This window comes from Colletotrichum costaricense (assembly GCF_030867565.1).
Source record: "Colletotrichum costaricense strain IMI 309622 chromosome Unknown Scaffold_9.1, whole genome shotgun sequence".
NCBI lineage: Eukaryota > Fungi > Ascomycota > Sordariomycetes > Glomerellales > Glomerellaceae > Colletotrichum > Colletotrichum costaricense.
This window is the reverse complement of record NW_026848238.1, coordinates 44,212-67,391: the sequence shown is the minus strand read 5'-3', so window position 1 is coordinate 67,391 and position 23,180 is coordinate 44,212. Positions and strand designations below refer to the sequence as shown.

General features: G+C 49.2%; 10 protein-coding genes across 10 annotated transcripts; 5 read left to right on the top strand and 5 right to left on the bottom strand.

The window, feature by feature from the left end:
- Positions 1 to 367: 367 nt before the first annotated feature.
- On the top strand, positions 368 to 1,217 carry CCOS01_08834 (uncharacterized protein; the record flags this gene model as incomplete). Its single annotated transcript, XM_060456994.1, has 2 exons — positions 368 to 782; positions 1,207 to 1,217. The coding sequence occupies 2 exons, from the start codon at positions 368 to 370 to the stop codon at positions 1,215 to 1,217; spliced, it is 426 nt and encodes a 141-aa protein (XP_060311694.1).
- A 3,531-nt stretch (positions 1,218 to 4,748) lies between these two features.
- Positions 4,749 to 5,189, top strand: CCOS01_08833 (uncharacterized protein; the record flags this gene model as incomplete). Its single annotated transcript, XM_060456993.1, has 1 exon — positions 4,749 to 5,189. One exon carries the CDS (start codon positions 4,749 to 4,751, stop codon positions 5,187 to 5,189), a length of 441 nt encoding a protein of 146 aa, XP_060311693.1.
- Positions 5,190 to 5,971: 782 nt separating this feature from the next.
- Positions 5,972 to 6,519, top strand: CCOS01_08832 (uncharacterized protein; the record flags this gene model as incomplete). The annotated part of the gene is made up of 2 exons (XM_060456992.1): positions 5,972 to 6,124; positions 6,181 to 6,519. 2 exons carry the CDS (start codon positions 5,972 to 5,974, stop codon positions 6,517 to 6,519), a joined length of 492 nt encoding a protein of 163 aa, XP_060311692.1.
- Positions 6,520 to 7,112: 593 nt separating this feature from the next.
- On the bottom strand, positions 7,113 to 7,487 carry CCOS01_08831 (uncharacterized protein; the record flags this gene model as incomplete). Its single annotated transcript, XM_060456991.1, has 1 exon — positions 7,113 to 7,487. One exon carries the CDS (start codon positions 7,485 to 7,487, stop codon positions 7,113 to 7,115), a length of 375 nt encoding a protein of 124 aa, XP_060311691.1.
- A 1,161-nt stretch (positions 7,488 to 8,648) lies between these two features.
- On the top strand, positions 8,649 to 9,556 carry CCOS01_08830 (uncharacterized protein; the record flags this gene model as incomplete). Its single annotated transcript, XM_060456990.1, has 4 exons — positions 8,649 to 8,805; positions 8,869 to 8,991; positions 9,055 to 9,281; positions 9,368 to 9,556. 4 exons carry the CDS (start codon positions 8,649 to 8,651, stop codon positions 9,554 to 9,556), a joined length of 696 nt encoding a protein of 231 aa, XP_060311690.1.
- Positions 9,557 to 10,208: 652 nt separating this feature from the next.
- CCOS01_08829 (uncharacterized protein) lies at positions 10,209 to 11,237 on the bottom strand (the record flags this gene model as incomplete). Its single annotated transcript, XM_060456989.1, has 3 exons — positions 10,209 to 10,348; positions 10,408 to 10,556; positions 10,618 to 11,237. 3 exons carry the CDS (start codon positions 11,235 to 11,237, stop codon positions 10,209 to 10,211), a joined length of 909 nt encoding a protein of 302 aa, XP_060311689.1.
- A 926-nt stretch (positions 11,238 to 12,163) lies between these two features.
- On the top strand, positions 12,164 to 13,580 carry CCOS01_08828 (uncharacterized protein; the record flags this gene model as incomplete). Its single annotated transcript, XM_060456988.1, has 3 exons — positions 12,164 to 12,352; positions 12,403 to 13,014; positions 13,491 to 13,580. 3 exons carry the CDS (start codon positions 12,164 to 12,166, stop codon positions 13,578 to 13,580), a joined length of 891 nt encoding a protein of 296 aa, XP_060311688.1.
- A 601-nt stretch (positions 13,581 to 14,181) lies between these two features.
- Positions 14,182 to 15,222, bottom strand: CCOS01_08827 (asparaginase; the record flags this gene model as incomplete). Its single annotated transcript, XM_060456987.1, has 1 exon — positions 14,182 to 15,222. The coding sequence occupies one exon, from the start codon at positions 15,220 to 15,222 to the stop codon at positions 14,182 to 14,184; it is 1,041 nt and encodes a 346-aa protein (XP_060311687.1).
- Positions 15,223 to 16,374: 1,152 nt separating this feature from the next.
- On the bottom strand, positions 16,375 to 17,660 carry CCOS01_08826 (uncharacterized protein; the record flags this gene model as incomplete). The annotated part of the gene is made up of 3 exons (XM_060456986.1): positions 16,375 to 16,886; positions 16,949 to 17,509; positions 17,621 to 17,660. The coding sequence occupies 3 exons, from the start codon at positions 17,658 to 17,660 to the stop codon at positions 16,375 to 16,377; spliced, it is 1,113 nt and encodes a 370-aa protein (XP_060311686.1).
- Positions 17,661 to 18,480: 820 nt separating this feature from the next.
- Positions 18,481 to 19,701, bottom strand: CCOS01_08825 (methyltransferase domain-containing protein; the record flags this gene model as incomplete). Its single annotated transcript, XM_060456985.1, has 1 exon — positions 18,481 to 19,701. The coding sequence occupies one exon, from the start codon at positions 19,699 to 19,701 to the stop codon at positions 18,481 to 18,483; it is 1,221 nt and encodes a 406-aa protein (XP_060311685.1).
- Positions 19,702 to 23,180: the final 3,479 nt, after the last annotated feature.

The following is a 23,180-nucleotide window of genomic DNA, read 5'->3' as shown; positions in this document are numbered from 1 at the left end:
CAGCAAGTCTGACGAGGTCTTGACGCCATGTACTGGCAAGTCCCTGCTGGACCCTCATCCCTTTCTTTCCGAGGGCATTCCGCATGGATAACAGAGAACTCTATTTGTCTTAGCGGCCTCGCCCCCGCATTTATGAAGCTGCAACATGATTGCTTGGACCCCAGAATCGAGCGTCTGAACCATGCCCTATTCGGCATATATATGCGCTCGCGGCCCCGTCTGCCTTTCTTGGGAAGTTGAAATCTCAATTCTTCATTCATCGTCGGCAAGGTCGGCCATTTCGAGAACTCCGCTGAGCAGTCAATTGCAAGGCTTGAACAGATAACGATTACGCTGACCTCACTCGACAGCCATCAGTAGGTTATCGATGGGTCGCTCTAGGGGAGGATGCTCCAATTGTAAGAGGCGGAAACGGAAATGCGACGAGACGCGTCCAGATTGCCGAGCATGCCAAAGGCGTGGCATCCAGTGCGAGGGCTATAACACCACACTCAAGTGGACCAACGGAATAGCCTCGCGGGGTCGATTTGCTGGGGCCGCAATCCCTGACCTTGCTGCGAACAAAGCGAGCGCCAACTCAACTACTTTTGATAGCTATCTGCCGAACGCTGAAGATCCACTACACCACACTGGATCATCCTCAGCATCTCCCGGGGCCGATACACCGAAGCTGTCCGGGGCCGCTCAAGAATCAGATACACCGGGGTCACACTCTGAAATCTCATATTTGGCACCATCGCCCGGCGGCACCAATGACCCGAAACGGCAGCTTTTCCAGAAATGTAAGTCATTCGCCGCTTGGCTCTGTCACGTATAGGTATTCGAGTACTGACCATGTCGCAAGTTCTCAACGCGGGGATGCACCGACTCTACACCACTGAGAGCTCTGGTTGGATGAAATCTCACTTTGTCTCAATGGCAGAGAAAAGCCAAGCATTTGCTATCGTCTGTGGTGCTATCCAAGCATACCTAGACGACGGTTTCTCAGTCTCGTCAATGGAATACGTCGATCACGCGCTCCAAACTTTCCGATCGGAATTAGAAAGCCGACACAACTCCTTCGATGGATCCACCGTCTCTGCTGGCCTGCTTCTCTGTAGTCTATGTGTAAGTCTCGAAAAAGCATAGCATCGCCGTATGCGAATCGGCTACCCATATCTCACGCGTACAAACGTCTCGAATCTGATATTTCTTACTAACTCACAGCCTTTATGTAGCTGCTTCAAGCTCGCCCTTGGACGATGTATCTTCAGCTCATGGCCGGCCTGTACCATCTAGAGACGAACTTGAGTCATCTGCTGCCCTCAGCCGACCATGAGTTCACCATCCGGCACTCCATCGAAGTCTTGTCTATCATGGACATGGATATCATGGTGATTGGTCGAATAACACCGAGCATGAATGTTTGGCGCCACCTACGAAAAGTCCAAGATTCTTGGAAAGGCGGTAGGCTCGGTGGGGTAGAGACCGTATCGGGACTGCCCAGATCGCTACTAGATATTCTCGCTGATATGAGGGAGAGCAGCGCGAGTGACATAGAATCCCAGCTCTGGACTTGGCCAGGAGAGATTGGTGAGCATGCCCAATGCATGCTTTGGGACTGCTGGCGGTATACAGCGGTCTTACATGTGAGGCGATTATACCGATCCAGCCGATCCAGAAGAAAGTTGGCATCGTCCGATGATGAGAACCGGCCGGGACCTCACTCAGGTGACCTGACATCATTCCCGTCAAGAGAAGTCGTCATGTGTCGTTTGGCGGCATCGGTTTACGCACTATACAGGGCAGTTGAAATGCCTGCCAACCACCACCTTCTGGTTCACAACGGGCTCATGTATCCTTTAGTGATAGGCAGCCTCGAAGTCCCCATCCTAAATGCTCATCCAGAGTGGAAGCAGGTTTTCGACGATGTGCGGTCATCGTTCTTGAGGAAAGACTCATTTCGGCTCATAAATATAGTTGACGAGGTCCTTGAAGAAGCATCCAGGGAGGGAACTGATACATTTGACATAGAAGAAGCTGCTAAGGCTCGAGGTGTTGAGATCGCAGTCTTTTAACCTGTTGAGGAAAGCGGTCCGGGAATAGGAAGAAAATTGCTCAAACGCCTGAGTTCGTCTTTCTAAACTTGCTGCCCTACACACGCACTTGTGCAGTGATTTGCCTGTCGCTTCTCGTTCATCCGTTTGAGACATCAAGACTGGAGTTGGGTGGTATGATGGGCGCAGACAAGATATCTCGGAAAGATAGGTGGAACATAAATGACATCCAGGTTTTTGCCTCGTGATAACCCACTCTTCTCAGAATACTCGAGCTGTACAAGGATACGGTCATTGACGAACTCAGTTCCCTGCCCGCACATGATATGGTGACCTGAGCGATGAAGAGTAGTGATGACAAGAAGGTCAGGCCGATGCACTCGGACATCTCGAAGTGCCTTTCCGATGGAAATTAGTTGGGTTCGAGGTTGCAGGCAGTTAAAGTCGGTCTCTAGAATAGTTTAGTGATTCAAATTGAGAAAGCGTTGATTAATTCTATACGTGCTGTGGGTGCTAGTGCCTTGATGAAATCCGTAGTCTCTGAGAACGGCGTATGTTGTGCCGTCCGCAAGAACAAGTCTAACTCATAATTCGAGACTTTCATGTTCTGACCGTGGATGAACGAAGTCCCCAGGTATGTGATGTCGCGACTTGATTTGTCTCCTTCTAACGTCCCTCCTGTTGCGGATCGAAGTCTCAAGAAGAAGGTAATGAGTACTAGGAACCTTGAATCTACGAAGGATGACTTCCGGCATCTGTTAAGTGAATCCACGATACCGTAGGTACATCAAGTAACGCAAAGCGAATGTCTATTCCCAAAGCAATAAAGAAGTCATAGTTGAAATTCTCAGAGCAGGTCTTATTCAATCCTCATATTTCAATCAGCCTAAGGTATTTATGAGAGGCAATGTTTTACGCATTTCCTTGAATATTTACCGATTAACGTGAGCCTTGAAGACTGCAGACCTGCTTATATATACGTGGGTATAACTGCATACCATGTGAAATATCAAAGTTGAACTTTAAGGGATTCTAGTTTTGTTCGGAAAATCTGATTCACTTGAGTCCTATCTATGCGCTGGCGATCCCATTTGTCCCCGCGATCAGCTACGAATATTGTTTTAATCATGTGAGTTTCATCTCTCCCTTGAAAATGGAAGTCAGAACTCGTGCGAGTTCAATGCATCATCGTCATTGTCTTAGTCGAAACAAAGTTTCCCTGACTTTCCTCGTCGCTTTTTAGCAAGCAGCACATGGGGTCGTCGTTCTACCTGGTCGGATTTCCAGGGTGCCTTCTGATACGGCGAGAAATCCTCGCAAATGTAATTAGCATACGCACGTTCCAAGACGCTCAGAAATTACGAAATCCAAGTATTTTGCTGCATGTATCGATACAGTTCGAATTGGATTTCATCTGAGTCACATGTGTGAAAGTACGTTGATGAGTCTATCTGTCTGCACACAATGTGCTCACAGCGTTACGACTATGATTTTCATACACATTAGTACTTCACACCTGAAGATGAGCGATGTCGCAGTCAGTCAGTCCTACAGGATGCGAGGATCTTGCAAGGGAGAGTTCAACATCAGCTCATGCAGATCAACGAAACTGAGACCTGCCTGCCTACGAGATAGCAAAGCCTTCGCTCGCTGTTTGCAAGACTGGCTTCGTCGATCAGTTTGGCGTACTGGCAACTACATGCCGCACTCCAGCTTGGCGGTCGATGACTGCAGGGAGAAGTCCTGAGTAGTTCAGTGTTGTGTTTTAGTGAAATGCAGGTGGAGAATTATGAATCCAACGGGCAACATCAATCACACACCGTTGGTCAGAACTATGTGGCTAAACTTAGGATTATGGGAGCACTAGGAATGATCAATCGAAATAAAGGTAGATCAGCGGGGGCGGCATGCTTCTGGGGCGATGAAGCCTCGGGGCAATCGGAGGCCCGAAAGCAGATTAGAACGTGGAGTCGTGCCTTGTTTAGGTTAATCAGCCCCGGCAGATAGCGCTCGTATTAATATCGAGGTTACATAACCTGCGTCATGTGCCTGGAATTCAAGTCAGAAATGAGAATGCATGCGACCCTGAATACGAGAATCTTGCCTCGATGGATTGGAGGATTCATTGTGCAGTGGTCTTGCGAGCCATCATTCCACCGAATAGTAGCTAAAGGAAGGACCATCCAGCGGATGCGTATGCTTCTAAGCCACGTATGACCGACGGCTTGAGCCGACTGAACCGCGAGGCGTATAGGCAATTACCTTAAGCGATCAAAGTGACCCGGAAGGCAGGTTGTTATGACCGCATAGGAACTTTTTGGCTGGACTATGACACATTGCTGGTTCACATCCGCACTAAGCTGCTGTCATGATGGATCATGAAATGGGGATCGAAGGCAGTCACGGGGAACTTAGCGAGAGTCCAAGGTCCACCGACGCAGGGAGAGGGAATACGATGGCAACGTCACTTTCTCAATCGTTTGAGTACCCACGAGCTTGTTGTCATACCATTGATCTGTGCTCATTTATTTGATGGCCTCTAGTAATACAACCTTGACTCTTGACTGGTATAAATCCGCTCGTCCGCCGCCACTCCGGACGGTATTTCAACTCAAAACATCACGTCGTCCAATACAAGCCAACAGTTACAAACAATCACTCCCTTCTCATTTTAATTAACAACTCAAATTGTTTCCTCAAGACCTCGCGATAATGCAGATCACCAACCTCTTCCTCACAGCCCTGACTGCTGCCTCTGCCGTCTCCGGCTCACCCGTTTCGAAGCGTGAGGTTAAGTCAATGATGGCCGCGGGTGTCGCGGAATGGACCATTGAAGGTTTTACCCGCACCTGCAATGCTGAGGATACCTCTTGCGACTATAGCTTCAACATCAACACCCACATCGCAGATCCCACAGCCTGCAAATTCACAACTACCGGCGCACCTGCAAGCCGCGCTGCCTCAAACGCCAAATGTGGAGCTTTCTCTGTTACATCGGGCTGGAGCGGACAGTTCGGTCCGGATGCGGGATTCACAACCTTCTCTGTCACGGACCAGAAGCTTATTGTTTGGCCCGCCTACACCGACAAGCAGCTGGTGAACGGCCAGGCGGTAAACCCTGACCAAAGCTACGCTCCCCAGAACTTGCCTTGATCAGGTCGCCACGACATTCAATGGAATGAAACGCAGAATTTTATGCCATAGAGCATCAGAATACAGGATATGTCAATATTGTAGTAATCGATTGTCTTAACCCGTCGTATTTTGATGTTTCGAAGCTGCGGTTCGCGAGTGCATACATGACTACCACCGCAAGTGTTCGTAGGTCTCTCTGTGCATCAGCGACCGCTGCAGACGAATAAAATTGAGTTGCTTACCAAACAATCACAATAAAAAGCAAATTGCCAATTAATAACATAGAGTTTTGGTGTTACCCATGTTCGGGCTCGCGAAGACCTATTTTAGGTACGTTGTCTTGTCAATCCTCATAAAGTAATTATCAATATCACAAGTCTCCGCGCTGTTGCCAGTCGCATGAGCATCACCGAACGATGTCACAGAGGCTGTTAACAATTTAACAGCGATTATCATTTACTGGTTCATAGAACGTCCCAAGCGATGTGCGAAGGGCCAAGATCATCACCCGCCCACCCCCCAGTATCTGTCTTGTCTAGATATTCCAATACTGGGCTAGGCTCAGTCAATCATTAAGGTACCTTACTTTATTAAACCCCGGTGGGTGTATGCATTCGGCGGCCCCGCGTGCAGGCGTTGCGGGAGGTGGATTCAATCGATTGCGAAATTAAGTAACGAATGCTCCTGCTCCACTGCCAAAGCTCGTCGATTACTCGACCTTAAAAGAGGGTATTGTATCCTCTCGTGACGGAGTAGATATCCTGCTCTTCTTTATCCCTCTCACTCGTACCAGGTTCAAAATGGCTCGAGCTCGTATAAACATTATGGACGACCTTGGTTGGGCCCGTGCCAAGTCATTAATTGCCAAAAGACGCGCCAAAAGATGTGAAGTTGACACAAAACTTGGTTGTCATGTTCCAATTGGATGTCGCACCCGAGATGGTTACGCTCAGGTCAGCTTCACAGAAGTCTGCTCTAGCTTCAAACACTAATCGTACTTCTACCATAGATATGGACAAAGAGCAATGCCAAAGCGAAAAAAGGCCTCACTGGCAGGAAAGCTTCGAGAGCGTACCTACTTCACATCGTCGCCTACGCGCAACTTCACAAGCGAAACCCAAATGATCACGTGTCACACCTATGTGACAATCCCGCTTGTTTCAATCCTACACATCTGGTCGATGAAACGGCAAGCAACAATAATAGTCGGAAAGGCTGCCCAGGTCCAATCCATTGCTCTGACCACGGTTATTTGATTGTGAATCTCTGCAACCACAACCCTCCTTGTATTCGACCTCCACGCCAGGATGTGCAATGCTGTTTGTCGCACAAGGAATTTCAGCCCTAGAGGATGCTATAGAGTGTAGATCGGGCATTGTGTTGTGCCAAATTTGAGTTTCATCACTGAACTATGAACGCTTACTTCAATGTCACTGCTGAAGGCACCTGTACATTATGTTGCAATTGCACCACAGCCTAGATGTTCATCAAGAGTATGATCATTTTAAGTGTGTGCCACTGTCGATTAACTGATGGTGACGCTTACGTAGCCACTGGCTGCTACTTTCCACTGGAATGCCAATTGTAATCTACAATATCCAAGGCGCAATCAGGTCATTACGATCGTGAGCGCGATGAGAACTTAAGGACAGTCGTAATATTGCAAGTAGGAAGTTATACTATTCTTGCCACTGGCTACGAGTCTACAAATCCTTCCCACCTGATGTGATGTTGACTAGGTAGACAACTAGACTGGAGAGAATGTCGACAAAAGTCGCTCGATAATCCTTCCAGTTAATTAATGCTCCCACTCTGAGATCCCGAGGGGTACTTCACAACTTGATACTAGGGTCAATTAGCTGAGATTCCTTGACTTGAACTTTAGTAGCAAACATGATCCGACTAACCCACAGCGAATAGGTGCTGCACGTCCCTTGTCACTTAGTAGTGGACAGATTCCAAAAATTCGATCGCAGGCTCAGCTGCAGGCTCAGCCTGCTTCTTGTAATGGACTGATTCGAGGAATGAAATTGATGGCTCGGCGTCCGCCTTGGGAGAGCGCTTGTAGTGGACAGACTCTAAAGGTTTGGTTACAGGTTCGGCTGCAGCCTCGGCTTCGGGGGTCCTCTTGTAGTGAACAGAGTCAAGGAACTCAATAGCAGGTGCCGGCTCTGCAGCAGCGTTGGGGGATTTCTTGTAGTGCGTAGACTCGAGGAAAGAAATGCTGGCTTCGCGTGTCTCTTCGTTCATAACACCGGTAGGGGCAGCAACAATCAAAGAGGCTCCTCCGAGGAGCAGAACGTTGAAAATTCTCATTGTGTTTCTTTGTTAGGGGGAGACTGAAGTTGATTCTTTGACAAATCTCTTTGGAAATGGAAAGGCAGTGTGTTTAAATAGCCGTTTCCACAAGGCGAACAACAGTGAATTCAACCTGCTGCTATCGGCGCACTTATCTCAAGTAACCGAGCCAAGGCGTGGTATGAACGCGATTTCAATCACGTTATCACTGCAGCTGATCCAGGCCTGGGCAGGCGTAAGCTTCATCCGCGCCATAGTACATGGAAACTTCTCCGACTATCCACGTCAATCTTGTACATGGCGCGAAGTCACTGATTGCTTCACGTCCATCGACATGGGTTATCCCACATGTTTGGAACTTCTGCTGCGGAGCCTACAGGGATCAGAACGGTGGTGAGTTCGCAAATGAATTTAATCTGAGTAATGGAAGGAAATAGAGTAAACACATTGACTTTGGTGCCTGCCAACCTGCGAAGCTCGGTGATGGACTGAGCTGCACGGAGAAGTCTCAAGTAACTCAGTAAAGTGAGTTGAACCAGCAGCTTGAATAAACATGAGCAAAAGACATTGCTTGTTCATAATGTGGGATTCGGGATCTATGCTGACCATATTGGTTGGCTTGGTGGTCGAGACTGGTTCATCTGGATGTTTCCTTCTAGAGAAACAAGCTTTTGAGACCCGCGTTAACTGCTGCGCATTTTCAAGGAAACCTGGTGGTCAGTTGCATATTCGAACAGACAAATTCGTGTCGATGGAAGAAAACAAGCTTTCTAGATCCGCCCGACTAGACGAATGCAGAAGGTCGATTAGTCGGTCCCGAAAACTGACTCATTGTGTCCTGTGCAGCTGTCGGGCCTCAATGATGTTTTCCTTATCATAAACTCCCCTTGTCTCAAAGATAGAGAAATCCACCCTGTCCGATGGCGAGTCATATTTGCAAGGAGCCCCTCGTCTGTCGCTTCACATCAGTGAAAACTAACTAACGGTCAGCTCTCGGATTTTGAACAACCACAGAGCTTAAGAGAGCACCCTAATAGTTGATACTTGCAATTTCCTTCCATTTTGATTGTCACTTTTCTTGAAGAATCGGCGTCAATGGTGTTCAGTAAGACAGGACAGTCTCGCCACGAACGAGATCTCCAAGCAGAAGAAGAAGCATTCTTCTTGGATGGCGATAACATGCAACTGCCCGCTAAAAAAAGCAAAACTTCATTCGAAACCTTTTCTTTTCCTTTCTTTTGGATAAGCTGTGTACTTCTTGGGCTCTCGACTTGGTTCCACCTCAACCCAGCAGGACCATCGGATTTGCAGTGCGTCAGGAAGCTTAATGTTTTGTGTGAGTCCAGCATCGCACCTCTTTCAAACGATTGGTAGTGTCCCAGACTCATGGGATACACAGCACCCGTTCAAGATATTTTGGAATACGAAGATGTGCAGTTTGACAATGCATTCTGGAAGACCAGCCCTTATAAAGGAAGGCCGACTCCAGAGTTGGAAGCAAAATGGAAGGATCTGTGGTATTGTAAGTTGCACGAACGGCCCCTAGTTTATTTCAAAATGGCCTACTGATCCAGATTGGTATTAGATGGATCATTCGACTTATCGGATGAATATTTACCAGCATTGAACAAGACATCACATGGTACCGGCGGTGACTCCTGGGCACGCACAAAGCCAGGCTATCTTTTGGCTGGCCTCGAAGTTTTCCACAACCTTCATTGCTTGAATCTCGTACGTCAGTTTGTGCACAGATCCGAATTCGATTATAGCGACGATCCGGCCTTCCACGGTGGAGAGGATCTTGTGCTTGCCGTAAGCGCTCCTTAAGTCCAAAACTTTGCATTGAGTGACTTGACTGGACTGATTTGCTGGTTTGCTTCCGAAGCTGACTTCTACAGCATGTTGATCATTGTATCGAGGCATTACGTATACGACTGCAGTGCTCGGCTGATGTAACCCCGTTCTTACACATAAATGGCTCTCGGGGTATTCAGCCAGACTTCAACTCCCAGCATAGGTGTCCCAAGTATGATCGCATCGTTGAATGGGCAAAACAGCGCCAGATCATGGTGGATACTCCGAAATAACATGCAGGTCACCAAGTACCTAATCACCACATGCGGTCCAGAAACTTTGTGCTTCATTGCTAGGAGCTAGATGGTTCAACTTCCATTCTAGTCATTTTTTGGGAAGCGGATGACGGACGATTGAGTTAAATCGCTAAATCCTAGCGAGACGAGTAAAGGACAAGATCAATGTCGGGCAATATTGGGCGATTTTGCTTGGCCTTCAGCACAGCTTGCGAAGCTGCCAGAGGCGCCCAAGTGGTTCATTCCATGTGCCCAACCAAGGTTGTTAAAGACAGCATTTGAGGCTATACATTCGTTTATGTTCGATATGGACACATTTGTCCCAATTCTCAACGCTCGGTCAATTTAATGTTTCTGCTTGAAGACTGCTAAACTTCGATACTTGTCGCTGGAAAGGATCGTCGCCCCGTCGACTTAATCTGAATCATCTTTACTGTTCAAACAAAATACAAAGACTCCCATCTCCTGCCTTACAGGTTCCAAATTTGAGCCATACCTAATCGGGGCAACTTATGCCTGTGAAGCAAAGGGTGACTTGTTGCAAGGCGCAATGTCGTGTCGCTCTGCACCATTTGATGGACAGGTTCCTAGTGACTGGCCACTCTTTGTGATTTCCGTGCGTGCACTTCTCGTCGTAGACCACGGGGCTTTAGTATAAACCAACAAGGATGTCACCACGGACGCGAGCAGTCAAGTGAACCTCGGCTTCCAGGTCCAACTTGATGCCAACCATCAGAGCAGCTTTGGTCAACTTCCCGTTCTCATCAACAGGACCTCTGAGCAGGTTACCTGAAGTCGTATTAGCAAAAGAGGAAACTTGAGCCGCGTATTGGAAATCATTGGCATACCAACAGGGCCATTTGCGGTGCCAGACAGGTTGGGCATGGGGACAGGGAGGCCTGGTGCGGGCATGTTTCCCCTCATCCCTGTGTTGGCTGGTGGGTAGGATGTGGGATAGGCAGGCGCACGAGACTGCTCTTCCGCTGGGGTCTTTGCTCTAGATGACAGTGAAGATTAGACGTCGAACCCAACAAAACGGAGCTAATGTTGAAGCTTACGGGGAAGACATTGTGGTTAGATATCTGACAACTTGATCTTGCAATGAATGCTGGAGCTCCTCAGGTGAGCTTGTTTCGTCTACTGGTTCGGAGTTGAGTAGGCCGCGTTCTTTCAGAAATTGCTCTGAAAGTGATTTGATCGAAAGTGTCGGGCTGGTGGCTTGCGGTTCTTTCGGGGCCTCTGCGGTCGTTTTCTCCCCTATCGATGAAAGAGAGCCTCGTTTTGGGTGATGGTGTTGATGACTGGGATCGTCAGATTGGTGTTCCTGTGGTAGTGACTGAGCACGAGAGCGGTTGGCTGGTGAAAGGTTGTCGGTTGCGACTCGAATGGGGATCTTGAAAGAAAGGGATCTTCTGAGGGCTCCTGGCACAGCAGAGTAATCCTCGGATGGCTTGACCGAGGGTTCTATAGGGACAGCGACAGCAGATATCCGCTTTGACGAGGTGCTTGAGGATCGCGACGCGTGATTTGGCCTTCGTGGAACAGGTGGTGGTTGCTGCTGTTTGGCGTCAAATTTTGCTGATATTGTGGCGATGGGGGAACCTGTTCCCGCTGGCTTCTTTTCAGTGATTGACGTGGTGCTCTGTAATTTGGATTGAGATGCGACTTGGTTGGCCATGATGGAGGGGGAGCATGGTGAGCTTTAAGCTTCGATCCCGAACTCGGCTGACAGAGCCCGGTATAATTACTTGATGCTATCCTCCTTCCCCATCTATGCCTCTGGAATCATATTTGCTACAGAACCAGCGATCAACTTGGTAGCAAAATGACATCGTCTGATGTTGAAACCAGCCGCTCGGATCGTATCTTGCGTCGTGTTTTGTCGGTCTTGGCCAGAACGCGTCGGTCGGCGCGGTTCGCTCATGCGGAATGGCACTCTTGTTTCCAGAACATCTGAAAAATGGTTCGCATGGTACGATGTGGGTGAGTCGATAGAACGTTTGTGGGTTGCATTGGGGTTCGCCTGTGTCTCAGGATGTCTTCATGGGAGCTTTGACAAGGGTCCTGCAGCTACTGGACCCTGGTCAGGGTCCTTGTGCCGGAGAGTTTCAACAACATCAATCAGGGACCACCAGGCACTATCGAAGATCTGCAGCATGGGCATTGTATCTGACATCTCTTCAAAAGGCATAGAATGCCGTCTTCTGTCAGAAGGTGCCAGGAAGCTCCACAGGCATCAGCCGATGATCTCCAATCCTTTTTCTAACGTCTCTTCTGATCTTTCGAGGTTTCGAAGTCTGAAACACTCCAAGCATTATTCTGACTTATGGGGTTGAATCGAACGATTTCCCGAGACTATCGCTACCACGCTGTCCTCAACGGCCTGAAATGAGCGGCAAAACGATTGCCTGGTCATCCACTCACCCGTGTGAAAGAGACAAATCGCTAGGACTACTGGTGGGCAGAGTCGCATCTCACTGACGAAATCCTTCAAGTCATCGTTACGTGGAATCAGAGTTCCCGCTACAAACCATCTCTCAACTGTCCACAGAGCTCTAGATAACACTATTATCTTCCACACAGCCTTAGCAGATGCAAAGGGAGATGGCTCTCTCACTACTCATCAGCTTCGCCACTGCTGTGGGCGCCTCTGAAGGCATTAAGGCTTCCATGGCCAGATCGCGTCGAGAAGAGCATCGAAGTCGAAAGAACAACCTTGTATTGCACTGTCCCAAGTCATCACAGTTCAGCCCTTACCTCGAAGGACGTCAAGTCGTCCTTTCTGGCGATAGAGTAAGCTTTCTCCATCTCCTTGCGTATCAGAACCCTAAATAATTGAACAGCTATTTGTGGACACCGGCACAGCTCATGATGTTCCTTTCGGTCACCCGTTCGAGGGCTATTATCTTCCTTACCCGGACTCACGCTTCTCGGGGCTAGTGAGCACCATTACCCATGAGGCACCTATCATGAATTGGATATTCGTCGATCCCGTTACATATCAAGTCCGCTTTGGCAACCGTGCCATTGCGGATGGTAATGTGACTGGGCCGTGGGAGTGTACTCGACAAGATCGTAGGCTTACCTTTTGTGGATGGGAAGGCTTCTGTGCAGTCTTGGAAGATAGTGGTATTTGGGGATTATATTTTGACTGTGATGGTGACAGCCTACGCCAAAAGATAAAGCCCGAAGGACGCATAGTCATCGAGATTGAGCTTATACGAAGAGAAATGAGGACGGGAAAGCCAGAGTATCTCGATCCAGAGGGGGAGGCTACGGATCATGAGCAATTGACACCGCAACCGCCGACAGATGCCGAGGAAAACTTCGTATGTGGGCATAAAGACGTGGAGCCAGATGTCAAAGAGCACGAACGGTCTTCGGACATGAAATTCTTAAATCACGACGACGGCATGTTTGCATATGATTTGATATCAGAGAAGAATAACGTCAAGGTATGAGGTTGAGGAAAATGTCACGTCAGCTCACATAAATAGGCAAGGACTTGGGCATCACTAATGTTATCGTTGCCAAAAGCATTGCAAAGTTCCCAACGTTATGTACTTACAAGTACGATGAACGCCAATTCATTTCATATTACAGATATCAAAGATAAGCTAGGATATGTGAGTGTATGCCTTACCATATGTCAGGGTGGCATGAAATGTATTGGAATGCGTTTCGGGTAAGGGCCTGGGATTTACCTTCTCCACGATGAATGAACAATGCATCTCGAGTAGAGATAAGGCAATTTGGAAGGAGATAGAGCCTGCTAGATGAAGTATGTTATAAGGTTTCACATGTTTTGTATATCTACTCATTAGCTTGACGGTTCATAGAAGCCATATTGAATTGAAAGTGGTGGTACACTTGTCAGTAAGACAACCTTCCGGCAAGGGAGAATTATAGCACTTTGCTGTATTTTCTCTAGGTATCTGATGCACATCAACCCCTCCAAGATGGAAGTAGGTCTCTGCAACAGCCCGAAGAGCCCTACCTCCCCTCTTCCTATAATGGATAAATGAGGATAAAGACTGGCGAGGGATTGCCACGCAAATCTTCACGCCATCAAACCCTCAATGAGAGATAGATATGAAAGATGAAAAATAAGTTTACACTTCCGTAGTTATGTGATACGGAAGCTTGTCTAAGACCATGACAGGACTGGTTCTGTCTTTATGGTGATGATGCGCTATGCACAGCCAAGGCCTCGCCGTGTTGTTCAAAATTATAGTGGCTGCGCCTGTCCTTATGGCATTGCCATTATTCAAGAGATATCTTCAATTGAATTAGGTTCAGAATTTATATTTTGCAGCACATATCCATCTGTCTTTCATTAGCCACCTTAGCTGTCAGGCACCGTGATTTTAATAGTCAAGTCTTGTCATCCACTGCCTGGCAGGGGAGAATCGCATGTGATTATTGCATATTCGTGTCAACTGATGGCCCTTATTATGTTTATATAGTCAATAAGAATAAGTAACTGCGGGTTGTCCCGTTAACTATGGCTCGAACAGATCGCTCTATTAAGACTTCGTTCCGAAAGAAACCCCCTTAATGCAGGTGTAACATGAGACCAAGAGTGCCATTTCGTAGCTCGGTATGAATCTCCTTAAAGCAAACTAAAGATTTCTGAACGCCTCACAGAGTATGTCTTTGACATCCACTTTAGTCTCATCGCTCTTACTAATCGCAAGTTGGACAACGATTCTCGCTATCCAGGGGCTGAGGTTGTTCCCAGAAATGATGCCCATCTTCTTGTGGTCTTCACTGTCGGTAACATTCCCAGATAAAACTCGTACCGACTGAACCACCACACAGCCACCTTCAATGGCAACATCAAGCCCAACTTTCTCTGCCGGTGTTCCTAGTCCAGGCGCAAAACCCATGGATATGATCCCCCTTGCTCTAGCCTTGACATACGCGTCGATGCCCACGCTATCAGCACCCACGTAGCTGCACACTATGTCGACGCGCGGAGCGTTGGCAAGCATTTGGACAGTGAACCCAAGATTTGTGGGAAGCTTTGGCGGTTCCATCTCGTCGAATTTGACTTCGCCCTTGATAATGCGACCGATGGATTTGAAATTTGGCGACTTAAAGGCGTCGTGATTCTGGGTGTGAGTTTTAGTGACAAAACGGGGCAGATGTATTTCGTTGTTCAACACCACCAAAACCCCCTCATAATCATGTTTGGACATGTAAGCAGCCACGCGGAACGCGGCGATGAGATTGGCCGATGCATCTGAAGATGTTCCATTCAAGGGGCTCATGGAACCAGTGACGATGACTGGAGTCCTCAGTCTCAAGACCATAGATAGAGTGAATGCAGTCTCCTCAAGGCTTGCTGTTCCATGGGTGATGATGATGGCCTCGATATCTTTGTCTCTAGACAACCCTTCGCACCTTTGACCAATATCGTTCCAAACTTTGGAAGTGACCGCAGTACTATCGATGGATTCAAATTTCTCAGGCTGGATGCCGACGTCGAGCTCTCGTGCAACTTCATCGATCCCGGTATTCTTCCGGAGTTGATCGATTGTAACATATTCACCGTGTCCAACAGAGCCGTAATCTACATCGTCAGGGTTTTTGGCCTTAGTTCCGATGGTACCGCCCGTGGCAAGTAATGCAAATTTCTTCGAGGCGGCGACTTCGGTCATTTTATAGATTGAAGTGAGTGGGATCTTGTGGAGCTGAATGAATCAAGAATGTTTCATTCTCGGCAAGGTCTTGCTCGAAACTTAGGGAGGAGGAAACCGCGAGAACATATTTATACCTAATCCAAATCAGATCCAATCATTTAGTCTTGCTGTCGCTACCTCAATCAGGCCATATTCGTTGGCGGTAAATGCCTGTTTGGAGTGAATGTATCACCATAAAGGAAGCGAGAAAACATGCTTCATTTAAAATCCACTCAAATGTAAATGTCGGTTCAGGTAAATGTCAAGTCAGGCTATTCAGTAGAATGGAGATACTTCAAAGAGGCGCCAGAAATACATCGGGAAAAAAGGAGGACACGACTTCATGAACAGCCATTGGAGAATTACCGCTTTGAGAGCCAATACTGGCTCAGGAATCCACAGGTTAGCCGGGTTTTGCATCCTCCAAACCAACACAAGCAAACCTTGATATCTTTAATCAGCCCGTAGGGCGCTTAAGGTCGGTCGGCAAACAAGCGCTAGCGCCGGTGAAGAAAACTCTTCCAACCGCCCAGTGAGCTAAATACGCTGATGCACACCCCCAGAGACTGTTGCTTTGTCCGAGTTGGCACGGTGGCGCAATGACGTGGTTGATAACATCCTACGCATGGCTGTTCTTGGTAAAGGAATCCTGACTGTGCCATCAGCCACTGCGGAGGTGCGCAAGCAAAATGCTGAAAGCTCAATGCTCTGTGAGAAGATTTGGAAGGTTTGGTAGATCTTCAGCGCACTGCCATTCTGTTCATACGCAAGCAGAAACCTGGTTCATCGCGTTTGGTGAACAGCTCATCTTCTGATTGCCGAGCACAGGATGCTCTAGTACTTTGTCATCGTGAACACCAGTGGCACGCCGCGTGATAGCACAACGAGAAGCGGACGACGAGAGTAGAAGTGGAAGTTTGCAGAAACTTCGTTATCAGTCAACGAACAGCTAGATTGTCCTTTTCTACGCTGCCGACTTTGTTCCTTGAAAGTGATCGAGGCGGCTGCGACTTGCACAACAAACCAGTGCTCAACGCGCTCCTTGAACACATGGATTGATTGCCAGTCCAGTCCTTGCAAAACGCCGGGAAACTGCTTGCCTCTGCAGGCATTGCTAGAGAGCGATCCCAATCACTCTTCCTTCTCATCCTCATCGTCATACCTACCCAACCGTCCAAGCGGGCTTACCATGAAAACATCCTCCCATCTGCCGCTAGCAGCCTTCCCATCCCAGTCTCCACCACTGTACAGAGGTAGACGCAATTTGCCTGTGCAGTGCTCGTCGATGAAGCGGCAGACCTTCTGCATATCGCCCACAGTGAAGTCATCCATGAACCACAGCATTGTGCGGGGGACGTCTGCAGGGCTCAGGCGCTCAGCGTCGACAGATGCTGTGGGTTCAATGGAGGCTCCTCGCGTATTCTTCCGTCGGGGCAGAGATTGTGATGGTGCAGGAGATGCACCGACTTTCTTGCTATCATCGTTGGGTATCTTGGATTGCTTTCGGATCGAAACAGTTGCTCTGGGGGTCGATAGCGACTGGGGGTCGTCTTGGGGGATTTTCGATTGTCTTCGCTTGGATGCTGACGTCGAGGATCTGGGCAGGGAAGCTTTTGTGGCTGGTGTTGATTCATGTCTCGATGCTAGGCTTTGAGTCAGCCAAGGATTGATCAACCATCGTCGGTTGGGAATAGGAAGGGCTTACAGCGTCGTCGTTTGTCGCTGGTAATTTCAGAAGGCTCGACCAGACTATCCCTCTTCCTCTTCGCTGAGTGTCTTGCGGCGGCAGGAGCTGTGACTTGAGGCTTGGGCTCATTTGATTGACCCTCTTCCTCGCCACTTGCATCCCCTCGCGCCGTGGGCCCGAGTAGCGCAGCATTTACACCCTCATCGTTTACGTACCCGCAGTAGTCTGTCAACACGTCCGGCGCATCAGCGCGCATTTTCACGACTGGCTCCCAAGAAACATCCTCTCCCTCGCTCGTATACCCAAGCCATTGCACTAGTACTTGCCATTGGCCCCGAACACGTCGGTGGCGTAGCAGACGAAAGGGATGGTAAAGCTCTCCGATTCCTAGAACATCTTGGCGCGTCTTGCCCGGAAAGCTGGCCCAGTAGTCGCATAGCAATGTCGGTTGATGCTCCTGGACATCCCATTCGGAAACATCTAGGCGGGAGCCTTTGGCGAGAACGGTAAGGGTCACGAGCGCGGTCTCGGGATCAAGGGTATGCGCTACGATTTTACTGATCGCGTCATAGGGAATGTCTGCTCGAGGTTTTGGGCGTCAATGAGGGCGCAATAGAATGGGAATGGGAGCGCATGGGGAATATGAGAGAGCTAGGCAGAGAGACTTTGGTAGTTGGAAATTCTTCTTACCTTGCTTCGCAAGCTTCGACGAGGGTCTACCTCGAGGCATGGCTACAGGCGGAGAAGAATTTGAATGCTAGTATTGAGGGCAGACACAAGCAAAGAACGGAGTCGTGATCGGAGAGCAAGCAGGATGCTGCGGGAAAGTTGCGCTGTCAATGAGTTGATCGCGTGTGGGACGCGTTCGCGTCTGGCAAGGTAAGGTAAGGTAAGGTAGCACTGCGTCAATATTTTTTCTGGGTCCGGGGGCCCGGCTCCGATGTGGACCCCTCTTGCTGCCCCCGATCTCTGCGGCCGCTCTGCGAATTTCCCCTCCCAGTCCGCAGTGATGGCCGTTCTTAGAATGAAGTTCTCCATGGGGTACAGGTAGTTAGCAGGTTTCTACCGGTGCATGGGTCAGAATTGGTCTGGTTCGGCATGGGCCTGGGGTCGTAACTCGCTGCGATACCGGCGTGACGGTGTGGTCAAGGGCCGAACCCCGCAACACGGCATCAGTACCGGGGAAGAACAATCTCGACTAGAGGCATCGTTGCATGTAATTGAAATACAGATGATCTGCAGAACCAGGCAATTCTGAGTTACCTCGTCAAGAATATTCACTTTGAAGCCTCAGGCCGGCCCAGCTTTCGTAGGTGAGCTGCAAATGACTTGTCAACGTTGATGTATGCATATATACATAATAATCTATCTATACTCTACGCGAGGGCGGACATCTGCAATTTGTATGCTGATATGTATGCACTCGCCGTGCAGACTGTCTATGATGCTCGCCTCCTTCGTTTATCATCTATCTGTGTAGTCTCTATGATCTATTGGAGGAGAATGTCGTGTGTCTCGTCTGATCGCGCCAGGCCCATCTATTTCATCGTCTATTCGTAGGCCCATCCAATTCGGAGAAGCTTGTAGCCACTCTCATCCCCTCGTCCCACTCCACTCCGTTTTAGCAGTTCTTCTGATTGCAGGATGGCAAGCCTCTTGCCGTCTGACCGCTTGGGGCTGTCGCCAGCCGTGAAGGCAGACTCTACGCTGTCGCTGACGCCGTTGAAACGGCCATTGCGCCGCACTGTGACCAGGAGCCAGAAGACGCCAGAATCTGCGAGTAGACAAGTCGCACAGTCACGCAGCCAGAAAGCGTGCTCCGGCGCGTAGATGACGTCGGTCGCGATGATGATGTCGGCGGGAACATGGAGCGGTGCATCCAGGTCAGGTGCTGCCCAGTCGAGAGCGGCGGTCTGTACGTGGGCGGGATTGGCTGTCGCGAAGTTGAGGGCAACATTGGCGCGTAAGTTCTCAAGCACAGCCGGGTGGTAATCAGTTGCCACGATGGTCGGACTAGATGCTCCCAAGTGAGGCAGCGTTTTGCCGAGCATGAGACTCACAAGCCCCGTGCCGGCGCCGAGTTCAATGATGCGCGGCGAAATACCCAGTCCAGGTTGGGAAAGACCAAAGCGCTCCGGCGAGGCACACATGATGTCCGACAGGACGATGGAGGCGCCCCAGCTCTGGAGACCGACATCGTCCGGGTCAGCCGAGTTTGTGCCCGCTAACCTGTCGTTGAGTCGGATGGTGACTGGAACACTTGCTGATGGTGGTTTGGGGAGCGAGAGTTGGAATGCGAAATCGCGCGTGTAATCCTGATCCTTCTCGGCCGAGGCATCATCGTCTGGTGGGGCGGCGAAGAATGATTCGAGGATGCAAGAGGCCTGGTCCAGTGCGTTTTGACAAGCGTCCTGGGATTTAAAGCAAGAAAGAGTCTCGGCTCTGGCGATTAAGCCAGTCAACCAGCGCTCGGCGCAATTGCGCTCAAAGACGTCGACTTTGAGAGCGGCTATGTGGTGGTCTAGGCCGTCAATCTCCTCATGATCGTCGTCTGTCTCCGACACGTAGCCAGAGTCGGCGAGAGATGAATCGTGATGAGCAAACTTTTGCGTCTCGGGGCTAAGCTGAAAGGCGACGGACACGGCCAAGGGGCAGTAGATGACGGAGAGGTTCTGTAGGGCGGCGGCGACATCGGCTTCGGTGAGCTGGTTCAAAGTGCGCAAAGGCGGAAGACTGCTTGAGGGCGGCAGCGGATGCGCAGCGGGGCTCATGGGTCGCGACTTGCCTCACTACGCGGAGGCTGCAAGCGAGAATTGTGCTACTCGACAATACTTCATGGACGGAGAGAAGCACAGGTAGGGCGTGGGTTCGTGGAGAAGCATCAAATCGCGAATGAGTTTGTATCCCTCATGATTTGAGATGAGGCAACCTGGGGGAGGTCTTTGCTTGATGAAAAAGGATAACGACTGCAGGGTTCCGAGTCCCCTATCTTAGCGTGTCTGACACGAGCATGGCAGACCCGCTTTTGCCTAAATGAGGGCATCGTGAAAAATTGTTTTAGTAGCCCTATCCTTGGACTGTTAGACCTTGCCACCTTGGGAATCGGGACCGGGCAGCTGGAGAAGAACTTAGCGGTACCCTCAGGTTAGACCGGTAGGTAGGTGGGTCGGGGCCCTCTGTTCCGGCGATTCCCGTCAAGGAACAATCTCCCGGCTACCTCCATGAGGTAATCAAAGAGAATCCAAATCGTACCCCAGATCAGCCCGCCCCATATGCACTGAGAAATGCCGAAAATCACTCCTATGATAAGAGTGCTGGCAAATACCGCAGTGAAGGAGTATGGTGTTTTCGATGCCGCCCGTCCAGACCTGCCAACCACCGGCCCATTGCTCTGGGGGAGAAAACCATGAAAGGCGGCAATTTCCATTTCCTCCAAACAAGTCTCTTTGCACGTGACGAGTCAGGACCCCAGACCCACCTGTCTCACATACCTTGGTATGTATTTGCACACCCCAGAGGCTCAGTCCAAGTCCACGCATCCACCAATTAGCACCTCATTATCCAATTTGAGACTGGTTGGCTGGATGCCTATCTTGACCCAACTTGACGACGTTTTCATGGGGCCGGAAGGGACCGAGCCTAGCTGCCGAGGCACGGAGTACGTAGACAGCGCCCGATCACCGCTCCGTCCAAACCGTCAGCTTTTCTATCATGAAGACCGTCCAGTGACCTAGCCCACCACTGCCATTTTCTCCAAGCTTCGCAGTGCTAGACCCCGATAGATCGAGTCCATAGTCTCTCTACTTCGGATACCAACCTTGACGCAAAGCTCGAGTCTAGAGTTTCTGGGCCACTCCTTTTGACATGCAGAAAGGGGTTCCTAAACAGGGTCTTGATGTTGCAGGGCTGCTCACACCCTTTCTCCCGCGCCCGGCAATCCATCATACCTCACCCCACAAAAGTAATTATCTTGCAAGGATACAATGGATACCCGACTATCCTACGTTCAATATATCTTTCCCCAACTAGCTGATTACAAGCATAGTAATGCCGGTATCTGATGTGGCACACTCTGGATCCAATTACGGTAATTGAAGCACGTTGAGCGCGCGTCCCTTTTGGACGCGTTCATGGCGCAATATCGTCAATGACCGTCCTACAGTGAGACTTCACCTCCATCCTGATTTCTATTTCTTTAAAAGCATCGTTAATCGCCATCCGTACCTTGTTCTTATTCTTCAAACCATAGTTCATCCATCTCTTACCTTCTTATTCCGACATCTTTACCATGGGACGCGGAAGGCGTGCGTCGCCTCCGAAACTCCCACCACGGTCTCTTTCGCTTACTCCAGATTCCAATGTCCCCTCAACTTCCAAAGCTTCAAACCCGCATAAGACCATCAAAAGATGTTCCAACACTATGTTCGAGCTTTGGTGTTGCTCTAGGAAGAGGGCTTTCAGGGCGTGGCTTCAATTGGTTCTTGGGAATTCCTCCTCGAGCGGAAGTTCTTACAGACCCGCAAAGAGGGCGCTAAATGGATGCATACTCTGCCAGAAGAGACCTACCAAATCTGTATATGCCCTTCGTTCGACTTACCATCTATAAGTGTGTGAATATTAACATAAGTACGACGCCAAAAAGGGGTACGTTGAAACGAGACCGGTCTTTCCAGGGGTGAGGACGAAGGAAGCAAAGAGGCAATATGGCCATCGATTGGCCATTGTTGCTTTCCATCGAAGGGCTACCAAAGACCGTCTATTGGAGGGGTTGGACGTAAGCCACCTATGTGGACAAACTAACTGTATCAACCCTGGGCATTTGGTTGTCGAGTCTCACGCTGACAACCATGCGAGGAGACGGTGCCGCGCTGCTGTAAGTATTCACTAATTTTATTTTGTCTTTATTTGGACTCGAAAGTTGATCATAAGTCAGCTTACATTCACTATTATCGGAGACAAGGCACGCAGGAAAAGCTGGAAAGGCTGGGAAGGCTGGGAAGGCTGGCAAACCCGGGAAGGGAGAAAAGGCTGGAGGGGCTGGAAAGGGTGGGAAAGGAAAGGGAAGGAGGCTTCCGATGTCAAGCCCAAGTTTGAAGCAGCCTCGACTTTCGCCTGTACCCATGAACCAAGATGTGTGAAGTTCGTGGAGGAAGAGTACATGTATTAGTCGCTGGAGTCTGGCGGTCACCGCTTTCACTTTTTGCACATGCAAGTTGCATCTTCCTTTGTACAACAAGGTAATATAGGGTAGTGGTTCCATTAGCGTAGAGATGGCTCAATTTGGGAAAGACCTGAAAAGTGTATAGAGATTAAGCTTCCTGGTTCCGAGAGCGCAAATATTACAGAGACTTGATAATCAGCAATGGCTGGAAGTCGGCACCGCACATACTGTTTGCAGGCAAGCGGCGTAGTGGCGTAGCTACTAGAACGAACTGTTAAGGCTTTATCATCCTTTCTTTATTGTACCGAGTTTGGGAAGGCAGATAGTATCCTAGTACTACTTGAGTCAATTCCGAGACCGGTTGTGCATGACAGTGAATCTGAGATTCAAGAATGAGGAGCTGGAAGCAGAATTGGACTTCAAGTTGACCATTCTCATGTGGTATCATCATAATGCGTTTGCAGGAGGGATCATTGCCTTTGGCTGGAGTTTGAACGTGCTTGAGACATGTATATTAAGTCATGGGCCTTGTCATCCTTTTAGTAGCTAGCATGAGCGTTGGTCTATCCAACGTATGCGACGAAAGAGTTCACCTTCCCTCAATATTAAAGTTCATTCCAGCCCTTGACTACGTGGAGAGGAAGCAAGATCAACTTAGAGTCTAGAGTCTTACTTGACAAAGTCATGATCCAAGACAAGCAACTGATGAAAGCTGCTCTTGTAAGCGAGTTTTAGGCTTCTATTCAAAGATTTAGCCAGAAAAGCGTCTTAGAATTTGCCGTGCGATCGCAATAGGAGCATTGATATGGATTGTAGAGAATGAGTGTATTAAAAAAGAATGTGCAAGCCGGTGTACATCGCGGTGATTATGTGGCCGGGTCACGCAATATGCCAAGAGTCCACGGACGGTTGAAGCCATCACGACAGACTTCGGGCATCAATGCGAACTTATGAGTTATTGCGTGACAGCATGTCGGGACAACAACATACATCAGGCTAGGACTGTTGGCATAAGAGGTCTGATGGTAACAAGAATTGTCCTGAGCTATGTGATGTGCGGCACGACCCATCAACACGATACCAGGTAGA